General features: G+C 45.7%; 1 protein-coding gene across 1 annotated transcript in view; it reads left to right on the top strand.

Annotated features, from left to right (window-relative positions):
• Dcbld1 (discoidin, CUB and LCCL domain containing 1) overlaps positions 1-18,901 on the top strand; it is a 63,146-nt gene that overhangs the window by 4,439 nt on the left and 39,806 nt on the right. The window contains exon 2 of the mRNA XM_031348753.1: positions 883-1,095. Within this exon, the coding sequence (XP_031204613.1) occupies positions 883-1,095 (213 nt within the window). The remainder of the gene's footprint in view (positions 1-882; positions 1,096-18,901) is intronic.

Here is an 18,901-nt window from a genome sequence, read left to right as displayed (position 1 = left end):
CAGGGTTTCTCTGTATAGCTCTGGCTGTCCTGGAACTCACTCTATAGATCAGGCTGGCCTTGAACTCAGAAATCTGCCTGCCTCTGCCCCCCAAGTGCTGGGACTAAAGGCTTGCACCACCACTGCCCAGCTCTGTGTTTAGCCTTCTTGAGACAGCACGTGTCACCTAGAATTACAGTTATCATATAAGGATTCAAGTTCCATGAAGCAGCCCTTGCTGGTTTTGTATGATTCCACAGTAGTTAGGACTGTATCTAGCGTGTCTGTGTTAGTATAAGTTCTATCAGGAGCATCTTTCACGCATCACCATCACTCTGAAGTAAGTTATAAATTATTATTCATTGACTCTAGAGTTGCTTGACACATGTGTAGCAAAAGAACAGTGGTAGACAGCCAGAAAAACAAATTGTGTTTCTTTTTTGGGGGGGTGGGGGTGGGTTGAGACAGGGTTTCTCTGTGTAGTTCTAACTGTCCTAGAACTCATTCTGTAGACCAGGCTGGCCTTGAACTTAGAAATCCGCATGTCTCTGCCTCCCAAGTGCTGGGATTAAAGGCATGCACCACCACCGCCCGGCAAATTGTGTGTTTCTTAAAGTCTGCATCTAATTCAGAGCATGAGACCCACCAAGTTCACTAGATGAAACGGGGGGGGGGGGGGGGGGGGTGACCAAAGATGAAATATCTTCAAACGAGATACAGTGCATGATTCATGCTCGGGCCTTGTTGTTTAGCTCTTCCTTCTCTCAGGAAAACCAAACCAAACCAACCAACCAAACTAATTAACAAAATAACAAGCTATAGACAAAGCTATAGACAAAGCGTGTAGAGGATTGGATCCTCGGTAGGAGCCAATTACATCTTCTGTTCTTTCTTCTTTACCAGGTGATGGCTGTGGGCACATAGTGACCTCCCAGGACAGTGGCACCATGACATCTAAGAATTATCCAGGGACGTACCCCAATCACACTGTGTGCGAAAAGATCATCACAGTCCCGAAGGGGAAGAGACTTATTCTGAGGTTGGGAGATTTGAACATTGAGTCCAAGACCTGCGCTTCTGACTTCCTCCTCTTCAGCAGTGAGACAGATCAGTATGGTAAGGAAGGGGCGTGGGGATCTGTAAGCATGGAAGAACTGAGATGGGAGGAAGGCAGGCCGCGTGCTGGGTTAGCAGCACAGCCTGGCAGTCTTTAAGAGAACCTTGGTTTGTGTAAACTCTCAGGGTAACTTGCATACAGGCTAACTTAGATGCACTTGCTCAGAAAGCTGGAACATAAACTCTATGTCTGCCCCACGTGTCTCAGAAGATTCGCTTACGTTGGGAACTGAGTCAGGAATGTGGCGTTTGGCTAAAACATGCACACTCCTCTATCTGGCCAGTACTAGGTGAGTAGCGACTGTGATCTAGACATTCTGTGAAGACCTGGGTTATAATCTGTGAACAAGCAAAAATTCCTCTCATGGAGATTACCTCACACACACACACACACACACACACACACACACACACACACACACCCCGCCCCGGGAGAAGACAACTGGATTTATAACATGACAGGACAGGGTGTGAGAACGGACAAAGAAGGAATCATGTGGCAGGAGGAGCCTGTTTTATGATAATGTCAATGGGGTTGTCGGGTGGGCCCTTCCAGTATCCAAACATCTGAGCAGGGACACAGAGGAAGCAAGAAGGAACTCTCTCTCAGCTAAGACCTAAGTCAGGAGAAGGGACCACTGCATAACGGGAGCTTTTCTAAATAACCTTTGAAATTCAGTTTCTTGTGCTATGGTATTCTGATTATGCCTGAGATAGTCCTCATTGGTGGGTAATATTGATGGTGGTCAGCGTTTACAGAATATAGATCACCTTGATGACAGACTTCTGGGCATGAAAATTACCTCGTGGTGGGAAAATTCACCAAACTACACACGGAATTTAAAAAAAAAAAAAGAAGCAAGTGTGAGCATTTATCATGGTCTGATTCCAGACGGTGGATGCTATGTGACCAGCTGCCTGCCACTAGACTTAGCCTGAACTGTGAGTGAAAAGCAACCCTTTCTCCTTTAAGTTGCTTCTGTCAGCCATCACAGCCACAGCAGAGTAGCCAATCCACCATTGTCGGCTGCCTTTCCATCCAGCGGAAATAAGGAGGCAAACAACGAGCTCTTCTCCATGCAGTTTAATCAGGATCCTTGTAATCTTGGTTCTTACATCTTACTTATTTCTATCTTACTTCTTCTATTTTACTATTTACATCTTTACATCTTACTACTTCTATCTTTCTATTCCTACATCTTACTTCTATTCCCTACATACTTACTCCTATCTCTATATATCTTACTTACTATTCCTTACATACTTACTCCTAATTATCCTCCAGCCCCCAGACCTTGTGGGGTAAATACTTTCCCTGGTCCCAATCAGCATCGGCTACGTGGCAAAGCACAATAGGCTGTGGGAAAATCATGCCAGCTTGCATCATAAACTGGAGGCACACAGCTTTTCCAACTAAGGGCTTTTTTATCAATGCTCTCTGCTCTGGCCGGAGACCAGGTGTTCAATATATATGTAGGGTGGCAGCTGCGGCTCCCCACACACCATCATGGTGGCCTTTTGATTCTAAATCCCCGGAGACACCTTGGAGTTAGATAATTGGAAACCAAAGACAAACAAATCTTGAACAAATCTTGTCATCTACATGTTTAGATGCCTTTTTTTTTTTTTTCTTTTTTTGAGACAGGATCTCCTGTAGTCCAGGCTGGCCTTTAATTTATTGTAGTCAAGGATAATTCATCCATTTCATTGGCTGTGGAGCACTGGGGTTCTAGGCATGAACCACTGTGCCTGGGTTATTTGGTATTAGGGATCAAATCCAGGGATTCATGCATGCTGGGTAAGCACTTTATCAAGTGAGCTACATCTCTACCCGTAGGATTTTTTAAATTTTTTTAAGATGTGGGTTCTTTACTGAGAAATGGGTACTGAATTTTGATTTGGCATAGTGATAAAAGATAATTACTACTCTTTAAAGTTTTTTTTCTTTATAAGGTTGTATTTGTCTTTTACAAACAGGATTTGTGTTCATAAAAATGAGCATATTCAGTATGTTGGGCATAAGCAGCCCTGACACATTCTCCACAATGCACACAAGCATCCTTGAGTAACTCGGATTCACACTGAGATTTGGTAGCATGATCAAGACTACACAATTGGATCATTAAGGGCTGAGAGAAAAATCTGTTTCTATATTTTTGTGGCTCAAAGACACAGTTAGCTATTGTTCTTCCCTCTACCATTCAAACAAAGCCAGTGAATGGGAGGTGTGGGGTGGGGAGTAGAGCAGCCCGGGTCTGTAATCTAGAACTTGGGAGGTGAGGCAATAGGATCCGGCCATCCTTCAGTTCATACCCAGTTCAAGGCTGCCTCGTGCTGCGTGAGCCCTGTCTTCAGAGCTGGATGCTGTACAGCGATTACGCCTAAAACACAAGGAATAAGTAGTAATTTAGTTAGCAGTCTTAAGATAACAGGTTTAACAATGTTCAGTGTTCTTCTGTGGCTGCTTTAAAGATTCCCTTTGATGATGTGCCGGGCGGTGGTGGCACACACCTTTAATCCTAGCACTTGAGAGGCAGAGTTCAAGGCCACCCTGGTCTACAGAGTGAGTTCCAGGACAGCCAGGGCTACACAGAGAAACCCTGTCTCGGAAAAAAAAGATTCCCTTTGATGATGTGCCAGGCGTTGGTGGCGCATGTCTTTAATCCCAGCACTTGGGAGGCAGAGGCAGGTGAATTTCTGAGTTCGAGGCCAGCCTGGTCTACAGAGTGAGTTCCAGGACAGCCAGGGCTACACAGAGAAACCCTGTCTCGAAAAAAGATTCCCTTTGATGGAAACCACTAGCCAGACATATTCCTTAACTGAGTTTAAATAGACTGCAGGTCAGTTTGAATTCCCCCTGGGAATGCAGAAAGAGAAGGTGGAAACACTTTGTCCTCTTGTAACCTGAGCCTAGGCAAGGACCAGTTCTTTGTCCTGTAGCTCCATCCCAGGGAAGATTCAGGGCTTCTGCAGCTGTGTGGCCACAGGGTCCCAGAGACCCATAGCTGTGTTAGAGAATGCCCTCAGAAGTGCATCCAGTAGGGACCACATGTTCTGGAATGACTCCTGCAGTTCTGAACGACGTCAACTCTAACAGGTTTGTGTGTGACTGAAACGGCTGGGTTCTTTGAGTTCATACCATTCAGCACTTTTCAATGACCAACTAATTGTTAAAACCCACTGGTAATGGACATTATGACTTAGAGTTGTTGGTATTTTGGATGTAGGGTTAATGTTTTGAAAAGAGGAACATTTTCTGGCATGAGTGTTAGCCAACTATGCCAAGAGTCCACATTCTTGGGATATGCTCACGTTAGCTATTTTCAGTGTGCTCAAGCTGATCAAGTTTCATTAGCGGGCAGTTAACTTTTGATGGTTCACGGCTTGAGTCATACTTTGGGCATTTTTGAACATTCTTTAGGAGGTTGAGGAGGTGGCTTGGTAGGTAAAGTAATTGCTGCACAAGCAATTTATAGGCCTGAGTTTGGATCCCCAGAACCCATTGTAAAAGGCAGGTATGGAGGCAAGTGCCTGTAACCCCAGCATGGTGGAGACGGTGGGTCCTGGGGAACTTGATGGCCACCCTGTATAACTCGATGAACTTCAGGTTCAGGCCCCGTCTCAAAGGGAGGTGTAAAAGTGATCAAGGAATGACATCTCCATATCAACCTCTGGCTTCTAAACTCTCCACCTCTTACACTCAGGAATGCAACATGCACATGTGTGTATGCGCACACACAGACACACACACAGACACACGCACAGAGTTGGCAGGGTCGCCATGTTCTTTGCAACAAGATGAACTGTCAGTAAGTGTGAATACACCTCCTCCATCTTATAGGAATTGTGCAGGTACACACTGGAGACTGTTGCTGTTAAAAGGCCGACGAGGTGGGGCGGAGTTTGTTCTGTGTTATGACGATGTCATCAGTTTGTTTGGGTTTCCATTGCTGTGATAAAACACCATGACAGCTGTCCTCCTTTCTCCCTGACAACAAACAAATGCATCACTGTTCAGTTATAACCTTTCCCTTCCCATTCGTCCCTAAAAATATAAAACATTCCAATGTTTAAAAATCCTAGTCTTTAAAATTTTAAATACTTTAAAAGTTGACTCTTTTTAAAGAAAAAAAAAATTCAAAGTCTCTTTAAAAGTTCAAAGTCTCTCTAAAATATCCAAAGTCTGGTGCTGGAGAGATGTCTCAGTTAAGACATCAGTTCAATTCCCCAATTCCCAGAAGCCACAGGGTGGTTCATAACCATCCATAATTCTAGTTCCAGGAGATCTGACTCCTTCTTTTGGCCTCCTCAGGCATTACCAGGTGTGTACATGGTACACAGATAAACACTTTTCCTTCCACTCTTTCAACCCTTTAACATTAAGTAAGAGAAATAAAAAATGATAGAAAGGAAAGGAAAGAGATCCCTGAATAAAGTCAGGAGTTGGGAAGGCGGGTGACATCATTAAACTACTTCCTGCTGATTAAAAGCATTGAGTTCCTTGGGGCAAATTTGATCTCCACCTTCAGGGTATCTAATTATTCTTGTTTCTTTGCACATGAGTACTTAACAAACCTTGACCAAGGTGGGATGTAAAACCATGCCAGGAAGTTGGGTAAGGTAGAGCAGATTGAGACCGGAACACTCGAGGGCACACCCCTGAGACTTAGACAACTCCCCACCCCCTGCCAGACTCCTGACTTGGAACTTGGGCCGTGCTCCTCACAGAAACCAGCCGGGTGGTGGTGGTGCACGCTTTTAATCCCAGCACTTGGGAGGCAGAGGCAGGTGGATTTCTGAGTTCGAGGCCAGCCTGGTCTACAGAGTGAGTTCCAGGACAGCCAGGGCTATACAGAGAAACCCTGTCTCGAAAAACCAAAAAAGAAAGAAACGTATCCTATGGTCACATAGACCCAAAACTGAGTTCGCTATGCTAATGAGTTACCTAGAGGCCCAGAGGACTTAGCCAATAAGCTTCCCTTCCCAGACAGTCCGCCCTACAAAAGGTATTTAATCTCAGGTCCACCGTGAGAAGTAGGTAGGGTACGTTACACATCCATTTTCTGTCATGAACACCATGCGGAGCCATGGAAAAGGCATTCGACTACAGATCCCGTAGAAGGTCTCTCTGTGCTCCCAGCCACAACCACCACCAAGCCTGCCTCTGCCAAGCTAAGGACAATAATCTACCGCTAAGCGCTCTGCTTTCTCCCCCCTCCCCCACCCCCATTCCCCATCCCCTGGTTAGATGCTGTCCCCAGCCCTCAGTCCACAACTCCATTTTCTGCTCTTCTTGACTCCCAGCGGCACCTGGATTCCAAGAGTCTGAGAACCCCACAGCCCTGGCCTTGTCACAAGCCTGGGGACCACCGAACCAGCTCCAGCTTTCCCACCCCTAAGACTGCGTTTTCCTACACCCCTGGAGCTGTGTCTTGGCGCTTCCCTGTAGCCTAGCACCGCCCTGGCTGCTGCATGGAATAAGCAGAGTCACATTCCCAGACTTCAGACTCCCCAAGAGGCCTTGTCCCACGGTGGAGTGGACTTGGACTCACAGACCAACAACATCCAACAAAAGCCAACAACATCTCCCACACACATACACCGCCTCTGGGGGCCCTAGCATTTAGATACCCTGTAAAAAGCTCTCAGAATTCTAAATACCACCCAACTGCACAAACTCTCTGCCACTGGGCAAAATCACACCCCTTCTAGTCAACTGCTCTGGACAGTCTGAAGCAGCCTCATATCCCATACCTGGGATTAAAATGAAAACATTCTTATTTGTATGTTTTTTTGTTTTGTTTTGTTTTGTTTTTTAAGAAACCAAAATTCTCTTTACATTCTTATAAAACAAATAAAAACTAGGTTAAATACCCTTATTTCAAGAGTTCATAGTCTCAATCAAATCAAATCAAAACCGAAGTCCAACAGTGTAAAGAGGAAATTGCTTGATGCCCACCACCCAGTCACCCTCCTCTGGTCTCCAAAGGGCCTGGGCCACTTCTCCTGCCCCACTCTCTGCAGCACACATAGCTGAGCCTTGTCTCCTAGGCTCAAGCTCACACTACTACACAGCTGCTCTTTGTGATCTGCTGTTCTTGATGGTCCATTCCATGGTACTGGTAGCTCAGATTCTGGGTCTCTCTTGACACTGGGCTGTCCCTTCATTAATAGCCTCTCTTAGACTCCCTTCAGGAACTCTTACCTCATGATGCCAAGCCTCAACTTCTCTTCATGACTCCTTCATGCCTTTAAAACCAGTACCACCTGGAAAACTCTCTGTACATTAGAAGTTACGCTGCCAGCACAGGGTACAGTCATGGCTGCCTCTGGACCTCAGCTTCTGTAGTCTGGCCCAGAGGAAACATTACTCAAAGGCTTCACCCCCACCTCCCGCCCCCCCACCTCCCCCAGAAGGGGGTTTCTCTGTGTAGCCCTGGCTGTCCTAGAACTCACTCTGTACACCAGGCTGGCCTGGAACTCGGAAATCCACCTGCCTCTGCCTCCCAAGTGCTGGGATTAAAGGCGTGGGCCACCCTGGCTTATTCTTCAGCAGCAGCTGATCAGTACCAATTATCCCGCCAAAGCAAACTTTCACTTTAGTGGTTGTTGTCCCTTGCATGTCACAGACAGTTCTTCCATCCCCGCTGACCGGACTCAGAATATTAATTTAATATCGAATGGCCTTGATAGAGACTTTGATAGATAGGTACTTTCAAACTTCCTTCTAAAACTTCCCAAGCCAGGGGTCTATCACCTGCATATCTCTAAATATTCTTGTCTTCTAAGCTCATTAAGCTATGAAGACTCCATGGCTTTTCCAATCCAGTGTTCTGAAGTTCTTCCATAGTTCTCCCCGAAGCATGGTTGGTCTGTCACAGCAGTATCCCTCCGTACTAACCCTGTCTTGGGCTTTCTATTGATGTGATTAAAAAACATGACCAAAAGCAGTATAAGGAAGAAAGGGTTTATTTCCACTTACAATTCTCAGGTCATACTCCCTCACTCCAAGAAGTCAGGGCAGGAAGCCAAGACAGGAACTGGCTTGCTTAGCCTAGTTTTTATACATAACAGGACCATCTGGCCATGGGTGTCACCATTGAAAATGGGCTGGGTCCTTACACATCAACTACTAATTAGAAAATGTCCCCACAGAACTTTTTTTTTTTTTTTTTTTGAGACAGGGTTTCTCTGTGTAGCCCTGGCTGTCCTGGAATTCACCCTGTAGACCAGGCTGTCCTGGAACTCAGAAATCCGCCTCCTCTGCCTCCAAGTGCTGGGATTAAAGGCATGTGCCACCACCGCCTGGCTTCCCACAGAATTTTCTACAAGTCAGTTTTTGTTGTTGTTTTTGAGATTGGGTTTCTTTGTGTAGCCTCGGCTATCCTGGAACTTGCTTTGTAGACCATGCTGGCCTCGAACTCATAGAGATCTTCCTGTCTTTGCCTCTCAAGTGCTGGGATTAAAGGCATGCAACACCACTGCCTGGCTTCTACAAGTCAGTTTTATGTTGACATTTTTTTTTCTATCTGAGAAATGGTTCCCACCTCTTAGATAAATGTGGCTGTGTCAAGTTGACAGAATACCAAACTAGCACAGTATTGTGTGTATGTTGCTGTGTTAAGAGACTGACCCTTTCAAATGCCTTTGAAATAGTAAAAAATTGTAACAATTGACATGAGGACAAACCAGGTATGGTGCTGTATGTGGTTAATCCCAGCACTCAGAAGCAGAGACCAGGCAGAGCTCTGTGAGCCAAGAGACCACACCCACTAAGGCGAACCTTTGCTTTGCTGGGTTAATCGATACTGGTCAGCTGGTGCTGAAGAATCAGCTGTGATAAAAAAAAAAAAATGAGAAATAAGGCTGCCTGGTCTTCATGACCAGTTCCAGTCCATTCAGACTTATATAGTGAGACCCTGTCTGAAGAGGAAGGATGGAAAAATGATGGATAATGTCCCCTTTCTCATCTAGATTGGGGACCGTTTAGCTGCTGTGGCCGCCTGGTCTCCTATAATCAAGGATAGTTCCTCGGCCTGTGTTTGTCTTTTGTGCGGTTCGACTAGTGCTGCCCAGTTATTTTGTACAAGTGCCTGTGAATTTAGGTTGCTTTGATGTCCCTTGTGATTAAATTCAGAAACTGCATTTTTATCCATCGCTGTCTGTCTTGAGACAGAGTCTCACTGTGACTCAAGCTAGCCTGGAATTAACTGTGTAAGCCCAAGCTGGGTTTGAACTCAGCAATCCTACTGCGTCAGTCTCCCCAGTTCTTACATTCAAGCGCCACCACATTTGGCATAGTACTGATGTGCTTATAAAAAGATAAGGAGAGCGGGGATGTGTTTAGGTGGATGTGTGGTTTGGTGTGGGGAAAGGGGGTACCTCTGAGGGCATATGCTGAGGCCTCCTTTCCCCCTGAGGGACCAGCCACAGGATGGTATATGTGATGGTTTTTATATGCTCGGCCCAGGGAGTGGCACTATTAGAAGGTGTGGCCTTGTTGGAGTAGGTGTGATCTTGTTGGAGTAGGTGTGTCACTGTAGGTGTGGTGGGCTTTAAGACCCTCATCCTGGCTACCTGGAAGTCAGTCTTAGCAGCTTTCAGATGAAGATGTAGAACTCTCAACTCTTCCTGTACCATGCCTGCCTAGATGCTGCCATGCTCCCACCTTGATGATAATGGACTGAATCTCTGAGCCTGTAAGCCAACCTCAATTAAATGTTGTCCTTATTAGAGTTGCCTTGGTCATGGTGTCTGTTCACAGCAGTAAAACCCTAAGACAATATAGTATAGGATAGAGTTTATTTGGGGCATAGGGAGGAGAGTTAAGAGGGTAGTAGAGACAGAAAGTCAGAGAGACAGAGAGAAAGAACGAGAGAGCAGGGGAGAGGAGTAAAGAAGTAGAGGCGGGCCATGAGCGCGTGAAGAGTGAAGAGGCAGGGATAGGGAGAGGAGTGGGAAAGGAACAAGAGGACAGAGCAGGAGAGGAGAAGGCAAGCGGCCCCTTTTATAGTGAGTCAGCCATTCCTGGCTGTTGCCAGGTAACTGTGGGGCGGGGCTTAGGCAAAATGCTAACCAGTCTTGCTTTCTAAAGTAGTCCTTCTTGGTGTCTTGTGTGAGCTCTTAACCCTAGGATTTGAAGCAGAGGCAGCAGACTTGGAGATCAAGGTCATCCTCACGTACAAAGGGAGATTGAGGCCATTCTGGACTATAAAACCTTGTCTCAAAAAGCAAGTACATAGAAAAAGTAAATAAATCAATAGATTGTAATCATTAGGAGACACCTTTATAGCTCTTTTCAACATCAGGGTCTGTGAGTGGCATATGCCTCCAAATTGTGATTTATGGTGTCAGCATCACCTTTCTTTGCCTCCCCTTTCAATGTCTTTTCCAATTGGGATTTATTTTTCCTATTCAAAACTACCAGTTCTGGGAGTATTTCACACAAGGTTTCTTCCAATAACCAGTTTGTGTTATTATTCAAATAGAACTGTGGAGATGGAAGGGGAAGGCTTTTTAGAAGAAGGCTTTAGAAAAACACCTCATCCTATATTTATTTATGCTTATAAAACAGTAGAGACTCAATTCAGATAGCAGAGCCAGTTCTGGGAATGAATACATTTACTTTGAAACATACGGGAGGAGTGAGTGAACAACCCAGGCAAATACTAGGATGCAGATGCCTTCCCAGCCCCAGACACTTGGTCCCAAACACTTACAAGAGGTTCAGCCTGGGCTGGCGAGATGGCTCAGCGGGTAAGAGCACTGACTGCTCTTCTGAAGGTCCTGAGTTCCGATACCAGCAACCACATGGTGGCTCACAACCACCCATAATGAGATCCGACGCCCTCCTCTGGTGTGTCTGAAGACAGCTACAGTGAATTTCGCCAGAGCGAGCGGGGCAGCAGAGGTCCTGAGTTTCATTCCCAGTAGTCGCACACATGATGGCTCATGGCCATCTGTAGAGCTGCAGTTTACTCATACACATAAAATAAATAAAATAAATCTTAAAAAAAGAGAATCAACCTGTATTTATTCTTGAAAAACTAATTGACTCGCCTCTTTCCTTGCAAACTCCCACTGTTTTCTAAGCCATTCAAGTAGTGTTAAATATTTTTTGTTTTTTGGTTTTGGTTTTGGTTTTTCGAGACAGGGTTTCTCTATATAGTCCTGGCTATCCTGGAACTCAGTCTGTAGACCAGGCTGGCCTCAAACTCAGAAATCCGCCTGCCTCTGCCTCCCAAGTGCTGGGATTAAAGGCGTGTGCCACCACCGCCCGGCAATATTTTTTTTTTTTATTTTAAAAGTTGTTGTGTTTTGTGCAAAGTATGGTGGCATACATCTTTAATGCCAACAACACTTGGGAGGCAGATGCAGATAGATTTCTGAATTCCAGGCCAGCCTGGTCTATAGACTGAGTTCCAGGATAGCCAGCGCTACACAGAGAAACCCTGTCTCAAAACCTAAAAATCAATCAATCAATTAATCAATCATTGTGTTCTAGAAGCTGAAGAAACATGGTAGTGTGGAATTCAGGCTTTTTACTCTCCGCTCCTCTATGTGGCCTTATCTCCAAACCCCACCTCTATCCCGGTCCCTATGGTTTTCCCCCTAAATGCATCATGTTAGATTTCTGAGGCAGTGTAAAAAGACAAGGCAGAAAGAGATAAGAGTCCAACCTTCAACAGACAAGACTGTGATTATTAGTGGACACAGGAAGGGGCAGCAAGCATGGGTGGAGGAAACTTAAGGATCTGCCTAGGTAAGAGCCGCCTTGAACCCTTTATAGGGCTGGGATTTAAGGGCTTGGGAATGAGGAACTTGTTGCAGAGTGGAGAGCTGGCTACCTGTCTCCTGCAGTCTGTCCTTCCTGAAACTGCTTGCCAAGCCAAGGCCATCCTTTTGTGATCAGCCTCCTCAAACTCAGTAATCCCCTTTCATAACCAAGACACTCTATCACTTCGTACAGCTTTGTGACCTTTATATTTGTTGTTATCTCTTCCCCTGGCTTTCCTATTCCTGTTCCTTTTAACACACACACACACACACACACACACACACACACACACACACACACACACACACACACACCTGACACCTATCAAATTCCCAGCCAAGGATCACCTGTTCTAGAGTTCTAGAAAGATCTCTGATATCCTGCAGCTCTAGTCCTTCCCTCCATGCTGTGCGCTGAATCTTGAGCAGAACACCTATTTCAGATTTGGACAATTATCTCACCTTTACCAGAGGTGTTGGGGAGTGGATGTCTTTGAGCGGAGGGGTGCCCTTTATCCATCTTTTCTTATCCTTGAATGTTTAGCATAGCCTCGCCATTCCAGATGCTCAAACAATGTTTACATGTAGTTTGACTTTTCAGCAAATGTCTAAAGCTGACTTCTTACAGAGGAGAAATTCGAATGTCACTTTATTCACTCCAAAGGAGGAATCACATCTGGACCCTACTGTCTGCAGATATCCTCATTTAAGAGAAACTTGTAATAGGTTTTTCCACCAGTGTAATAGGCCAATTCGAGCCAGATTAGAAGTATAAAAGCAGGTTTATTTGCGAACAGTTCCCGTGAGTTCGCCAGTCTTAGAGGATGAGAGGCTGGAGGAGTCTCCTTGAAGATAGGGAGACGGAGATGGAGGGAGGAGGGGAAAGACAGGCAGAGAGAACTCTGGATTTTGAGATGTTCAAACAGGAGGCATCTCAGCAGCTTATCCCTGTTGGAAACTCAAAAGCTTGGTTTTCTCTTCACTTTCCGTGTGGGAATCTGTGAAACTGGGTTGGAGATCCATGTGACCCAGCATCTAGATGTACGAGTACAGGACTCAGAACCTGCTTGTTCCGGATTCTCTCCTCAGAATGACACTATAACATGGATTCTGTTACTAATCTCTGTGCGTAAGGAAGCTCACGGAGGAAACTCAAGGAACTTGCTTAAAGTTCCTTAGGGTTCCAATGAACAGTTGACCTTCGGAAGTGTGCTAATCTTACTTAAGCACCATACCATCTCAGTTCAGTGTGACAAAGGCCATCTGAGCTCTGGCCTTGTGTGTTACACCCCCAGCTTGTGACTCATGTGTGTCTCTTGCTGGAGGAAATGGGCACTTCAATGGGACTCTTCACAAGGACATCCTGGGACCAAACGGAGGTTGCTGGAGAAATGAGTCACCGAGCTTGCTGGTAGGATTACTCTGAGAAGCCAGGGTGGTCTGTGGTGGGAGGAAACCATCCTCAGCTGGAGGATTCCTGTTTTGCTCTGTGCTTTGAGCCATAGGAAATCAAGAAGTTCAAAGATCGGTCTCCATTTCCTGCATCTCCAACCCCCCAGCATATATTTTTAACTATTATCAATGACTTAAAAGTACATTTACATTAACTGTTACTATTTATACGGAACTAAAAACAAGATAAATGGAAAAAGTAGGAACTATGGTTTGTTTGTTTTTTTTTTAACACATAAGATTTCTTTCTTTCTTTTTTTTTTAATATATAGAATGGAGTTTATTTAGGGCATGGGGAGGGGAGTTAAGGGGGTAGCAGAAGCAGAGAAAGGCAGAGAGAAGGAGAGGGTAGAGAAGTAGGGGCCGGCCATGACCATGTGGAAAGAGGGGGAACAAAGGGGCAAGAGGCAAGGGAGAGAAGCAGGAGTAAGAGAGCACGCATAAGATCTCTATTTACCTGGATGGTGGGTATTTAGCATATGCCAATAGCATCTTGTCATTATGATTCTTAAGTTTTGGCTTTAATTCTAAAGAGAGAAAACAAAAACTCAGAAGCTGTAGGGCAGTGATGGCTCATGCCTTTAATCCCAGCCCTTGGGAGGCAGGAGCAGGCAGATTTCTGAGTTCAAGGCCAGCCTGGTCTACAGAGTGAATTCCAGGACTGGAGAAACCCTGGGGGTGTGGGGCGGGGCAGGGGGAAGAAAAGAAAGAAAAAGAAACAAATAGCTCTCCTCTAGGACCCACAGGAGTAAATAGTAAAATTCTTAAGCTTTTGGAAGTAAAAAACATGGAACCTTGAAAGGAATTTCCAGTGTATAAAAAGGCTGGATTTGCCCAAATGTTCCCCTATGGTATTCATTAGCATAACCATAGCCACGGGGGGGGGGGGTATTTCCCTGGAAACACTGATTCAATTGCCACCCTTTGTAAAGGATGGCTTGGTAGGGTGCTGTGCTGATCTGGATGTCAAGTCTTCACTCTTGTGTCCCTGAACCCCAGGGACAGAAAGCTGCACCTTTGTCTAGGAATCTGTCTGTCTCATTTGTCAGTGTGTTAACTGATTTTTGTCTGCGAACCAGAGACCAAAATTTCACCAGGGGCACCGGCTTACTTTGTTCCGTGACTATGGTTTTAATGGCACAACCCAGGGCTGTCTCTTTTTTCATGCTAATTCTCTTTTTCCAAGAAAATGGCTCTGGAAATTCTATAATTTCGCACAATGACCTCGCTGCAATTAGCGAGCTGGGACAAACCCCCGCTATTTGACTGCATTGAAAACCAAAATGAGAAATGGGCCGAAATCGAAGTGCAGCTTCAGTATTTCTAGTGATTGTGTCATCAGCGCACTCTTCAGCACAAAGCTGGACCATGCTGGGTACCGCTTCCCTGGCAGCTGACAGTGCGCCAAGTGACTAGCCTTGCCAGTGGTGTTCTCAGGGAAAGCCACTGAGCCCTACCGGGCATGTTCTTATCTGTCCTGAAAATTATATGTAGCTCAGAAGGGGCTCTGTGGGGCTAATGTGGGGTTTGAGGAGGCGTTTCTCTTGTTCTTTTAATTTGCGACAGGCCTCAGAGGAGGTAGGTTTTGATTTGGTGCCTGTGTGTGTTTTTCCATTGACACTGGCTATAGAGGGGGAAGGAAGTTGTTGTTCAGGGGACCCCTTCACCCATAAAACAGCTAGTGACTTAGTCATTTAGCTCCAAAATCTAAACCACATACCCACCAGAAAGGAGCTGGGACGGTTTCTAGTTCTGCACTCGCTGCCTTGAGATGCAAGGATAGGGCAGGCTGAGGAGAAGAGCTGTGTACAGATGCCAAAGCATGCATTCCAGGTTGGCCTGGAGCAGGCAGTTGATAGCACAGCTCTGTTTTATTCAGGCACAGAAAAAGGGTTTCCTTTCCAGCTACGGATGTAGCAGACAGGGGATGCACTAAAGATAGGAAGCTCCCGCTGTCCTGGTCTGTGAGGACTCAGTTTCATGTCTGCTGACAACAGCTACAGGGTTGTCCTGTTGTTTAGTATCCCTAAATAGATAGCTCTTCCCGTGAGTCAGGGCTGCCAATTACTTACGGGAAGTAAAAATGATGTTTCTGCCTACCTAATTAATGCCCTGTCCCAGTCACTTGGAGACTTGTGATTGAAGCCTAAGCAGGAATTTGACACACACACAGGTAAGAGTAGAGGTTACAGGGCGGGGAGGGTGTGTTGGTTGTTAGAATGCTTCCTTAGCATCCCTGGGCTGGGTGTTGGGGAGGACGCATGTAACTTCAGCGCTTGTACTGGGGATGTGGAGGCAGGCAGGAAGTTTTAGAGTTTCCTTAGCGACATAATAAGTTCTAGGCCAGACTGTGTGACATGAGACCCAGACTCAGAAAGAAAAAAGGGGCGGGGGAGGGAGGAAGCAGGCAGTAAGTAACAAAGAAGGACTTAGATGCTTCGTTTCAGTGCTGTGACACTCACATCACTGCTGGGCAAGAACCAGACATCCTTAGAAAGTGGGTGCTCTAATCTTACAAATGTAGGGCTCAGCCTGACTTTGAAATGGAAACAAGTTTGCCAGTCAAAGAACACTGCCGGAGACCAGAGTTTAACCAATAAGGTCAAAATTATGTGGTATATTTAAGATGGTCAAAAATTAAGAGCTATTGAGCTCTCGTTTGAGTTGACAGTAAAATTTTACTATTTGAAGTGCTTAAGTATAGGAGAACCTCCTCTTAAAAATCAAGTGGATTGTGAGCCTAGCCTTTAACGGCTGAGCCATCTCTCCAGCAGGTAAGCACTGACTGCCCTTCCGAAGTTCCTGAGTTTGGATCCCAGCAACCACATGGTGCCTCACAACCACCCGTAATGAGATCTGACGCCCTCTTCTGGTGCGTCTGAAGACAGCTACAGTATATTGTGCCGGAGCAAGCAGGGTCATCCTGAGTTCAATTCCCAGCAGCCACATGATGGCTCAAGCCCATCTGTACAGCTACAGCGTACTCATACACATAAAATTTAAAAAAAAAAAATCAAGTGAAAACTACTTAGCGAAGAGCGGGCAAGCAACACTTAAAGGCAAGGCCATGCTTAGATGTGAGAAACAAGACCCTTCCCCCCATTCTGTAATGATGATGAATTTAAAAGATGTGCACCCGGGCGGTGGTGGCACACGCCTTTAATCCCAGCACTTGGGAGGCAGAGGCAGGCGGATGTCTGAGTTCGAGGCCAGCCTGGTCTACAGACTGAGTTCCAGGACAGCCAGGGCTATACAGAGAAACCCTGTCTCGAAAAAACAAAACCAAAACAAACAAACAAACAAAATATGTGCAAAAAAAATTTATTCAACTGTTCCACAGAAAAGGACATCAGCACAGAAGATTCAAAAGAGTGTTGTTTGGCATGGGATAGTGCTTGTTAAAGTCCCCAACTGAGGGGCTGGAGAGATGATATTAGGGTTTTTGAGGCTATTGGTAGGCCTAAGAATGCCATAAACATCATGCCATGAAACAGACCCCACTTGCCGGAGATTTATTGGGCAGTGGAGAAGGCTGCCTCTGAGTGGAACAAGGTTGCCTGAGGGCTGACTGTGATGGCTGGAGCTTTTATAACAGATACACAACTTGACTCTTTGGTGACAGTGGAAATGTGTCGAATTTGATGGCTTTTGAGGACACTGAATCACTGAAGGCAGATAGGGGGTGTGCCTGGTCCTGCAGTGTGACTGTTCCTAACAGATGGCTCAGCAATTAACAGCACTGACTGCTCTTGCAGACGACCTGGGTTTGGTTCCCAGCATGCACGTGGCTCACAACCATCAATCTTCTGATCCCTATGCAGTCACCAAGCATACACTGTATATGTACATACAGCATACACTGTATATGCACATACGGACGTGCAGGTAAAGCACTCATACACATGAAATAAATAAGAAGAAAGAAGTCCCCAGTGAAGGACAATTCTGCCCTTTTCCCACGGACAGCTAAGATCTTCAAGCCCCTTTGTACAGAGCTGTCTCCCTTCCCAAACTTCTCTACCTCTTGATTGAGGATTCCAAGCCTTCTCTAATCAATAGTCTGGGACTTGGGACTGTCCCCTTTTCTGTCGTGGGTGAACAGACTGCCTGCTACTTCCCAATCAGAGTTCTGAGATGGAGGTGACCTAGATCGGAGAGGGGTCTCCGGTTTCTCTGTGATTCTAATGAACTTTAGGAACCCTTTCATTGAAAATGGATGTGACAGTTTCTTCCACGAAGAAATCAACTGAGGTTTGTTTTGTGAACATTGAATGTACTTATCCAAGCCAGAATGGTACCAGTCAGTCAGTCATTCCACATGGCTTCCATTCTGTTGCGTTTTGTTTTCTGAGCTAGGGTCTCACATAGTAGCTCATTCTGGTTTACAAATTGCTCATAGCTAAAGATAGCCTTGAACTCCTTATCTCCCTGCCTCCATCTTGCAAGTCCTGAGATTATGAGTCCATGTGCCAATATGCCTGGCTTCAACGTGGCTTCTTCTGAGGGGCTTTGTTTTTTAAGGGAGGAATGTCTAACTTATTTTAGCTGAGGTTTTTAGTCCATAATACTAGGGAGGCTGGGATAAAGTAGGAGAATCAGGATTCCAAGGTCATCCTTGACTACATTGTGAATTCAAGATCAGCTTGTACTATGTGAGGTCTCACACACACACACACACTAAACTCTAAAGTAGATATAGTGTTGTGGGTTACTTTTTTAAGATTTATTTAGCTCTTAAGCTCTTGCTCTTACTCTCACCTCTCGCCCTCCTTCTCCCTCTCCCTTCGCCCCTCTCTCCATGTGACCATGGCAGGCCTCTACTTTTCTACCTTCTCTCTCTCTCTCTTTCTCTCTTCTACAATAAAGCTCTAAAACCATGTTTAAAAAAAAACGATTTATTTATTCTATGTGTGTGAGTATACTGTAGTTGCCTTCAGACACACCAGAAGAGGGCATCAGATCCCATTACAGATTACATTGTGAGCCACCATGTGGTTGCTGGGAATTGAACTCAGGACCTCTGGGAGAGCAGTCAGTGCTCTTAACTGCTCAGCCATCTCTCTAGCCCCAAGTTTTGTGTTTTATAAGAAAGAAAAAGAAGCCAGAGATATGTTTGATGGAGGCACGGTATGGTGTGGGGGAAAGGAGATGCCTCTGCTGGCCCACACTTTGGCATCCCTTCCCCCTGAGATGCCAGCCACAGAAGGAGAATAGTATAGAATAGAGTTTATTCAGGACATGGGAAAGGGAGTTGAGGGGGTAGTAGAAACAGAGAAGGCAAAGAGAGAGAAAGAGAGACAGAGGGGGGGAAGGAGGGAGGCAGAGAGAAAAGAGAAGAGAAGAGAAGAGAAGAGAAGAGAAGAGGAGTAGAGACTGGCCATGAACATGTGGAAAGAGACAGGGGACAGGGGAGGGGGTTGAGGAGAGAAGGGACAGAAGGGGAAGAGAGTAAGAAAGTGAGGAGGGGCAAGCAGGTAACTGTGGGGCGGAGCTTAGACACAATGCAAACCACAGCCAGTCTGAGCAAGCTAATGTCCTAGTCATAAAATAAATAGTGAAAAGACTGCGGGGGGGGGGG

The sequence above is a fragment of the Mastomys coucha genome, unplaced genomic scaffold (assembly GCF_008632895.1).
Source record: "Mastomys coucha isolate ucsf_1 unplaced genomic scaffold, UCSF_Mcou_1 pScaffold3, whole genome shotgun sequence".
NCBI classification, from domain to species: domain Eukaryota; kingdom Metazoa; phylum Chordata; class Mammalia; order Rodentia; family Muridae; genus Mastomys; species Mastomys coucha.
The sequence above is the reverse complement of the archived record's forward strand: the minus strand, read 5'-3'. Positions and strand labels throughout refer to the sequence as shown.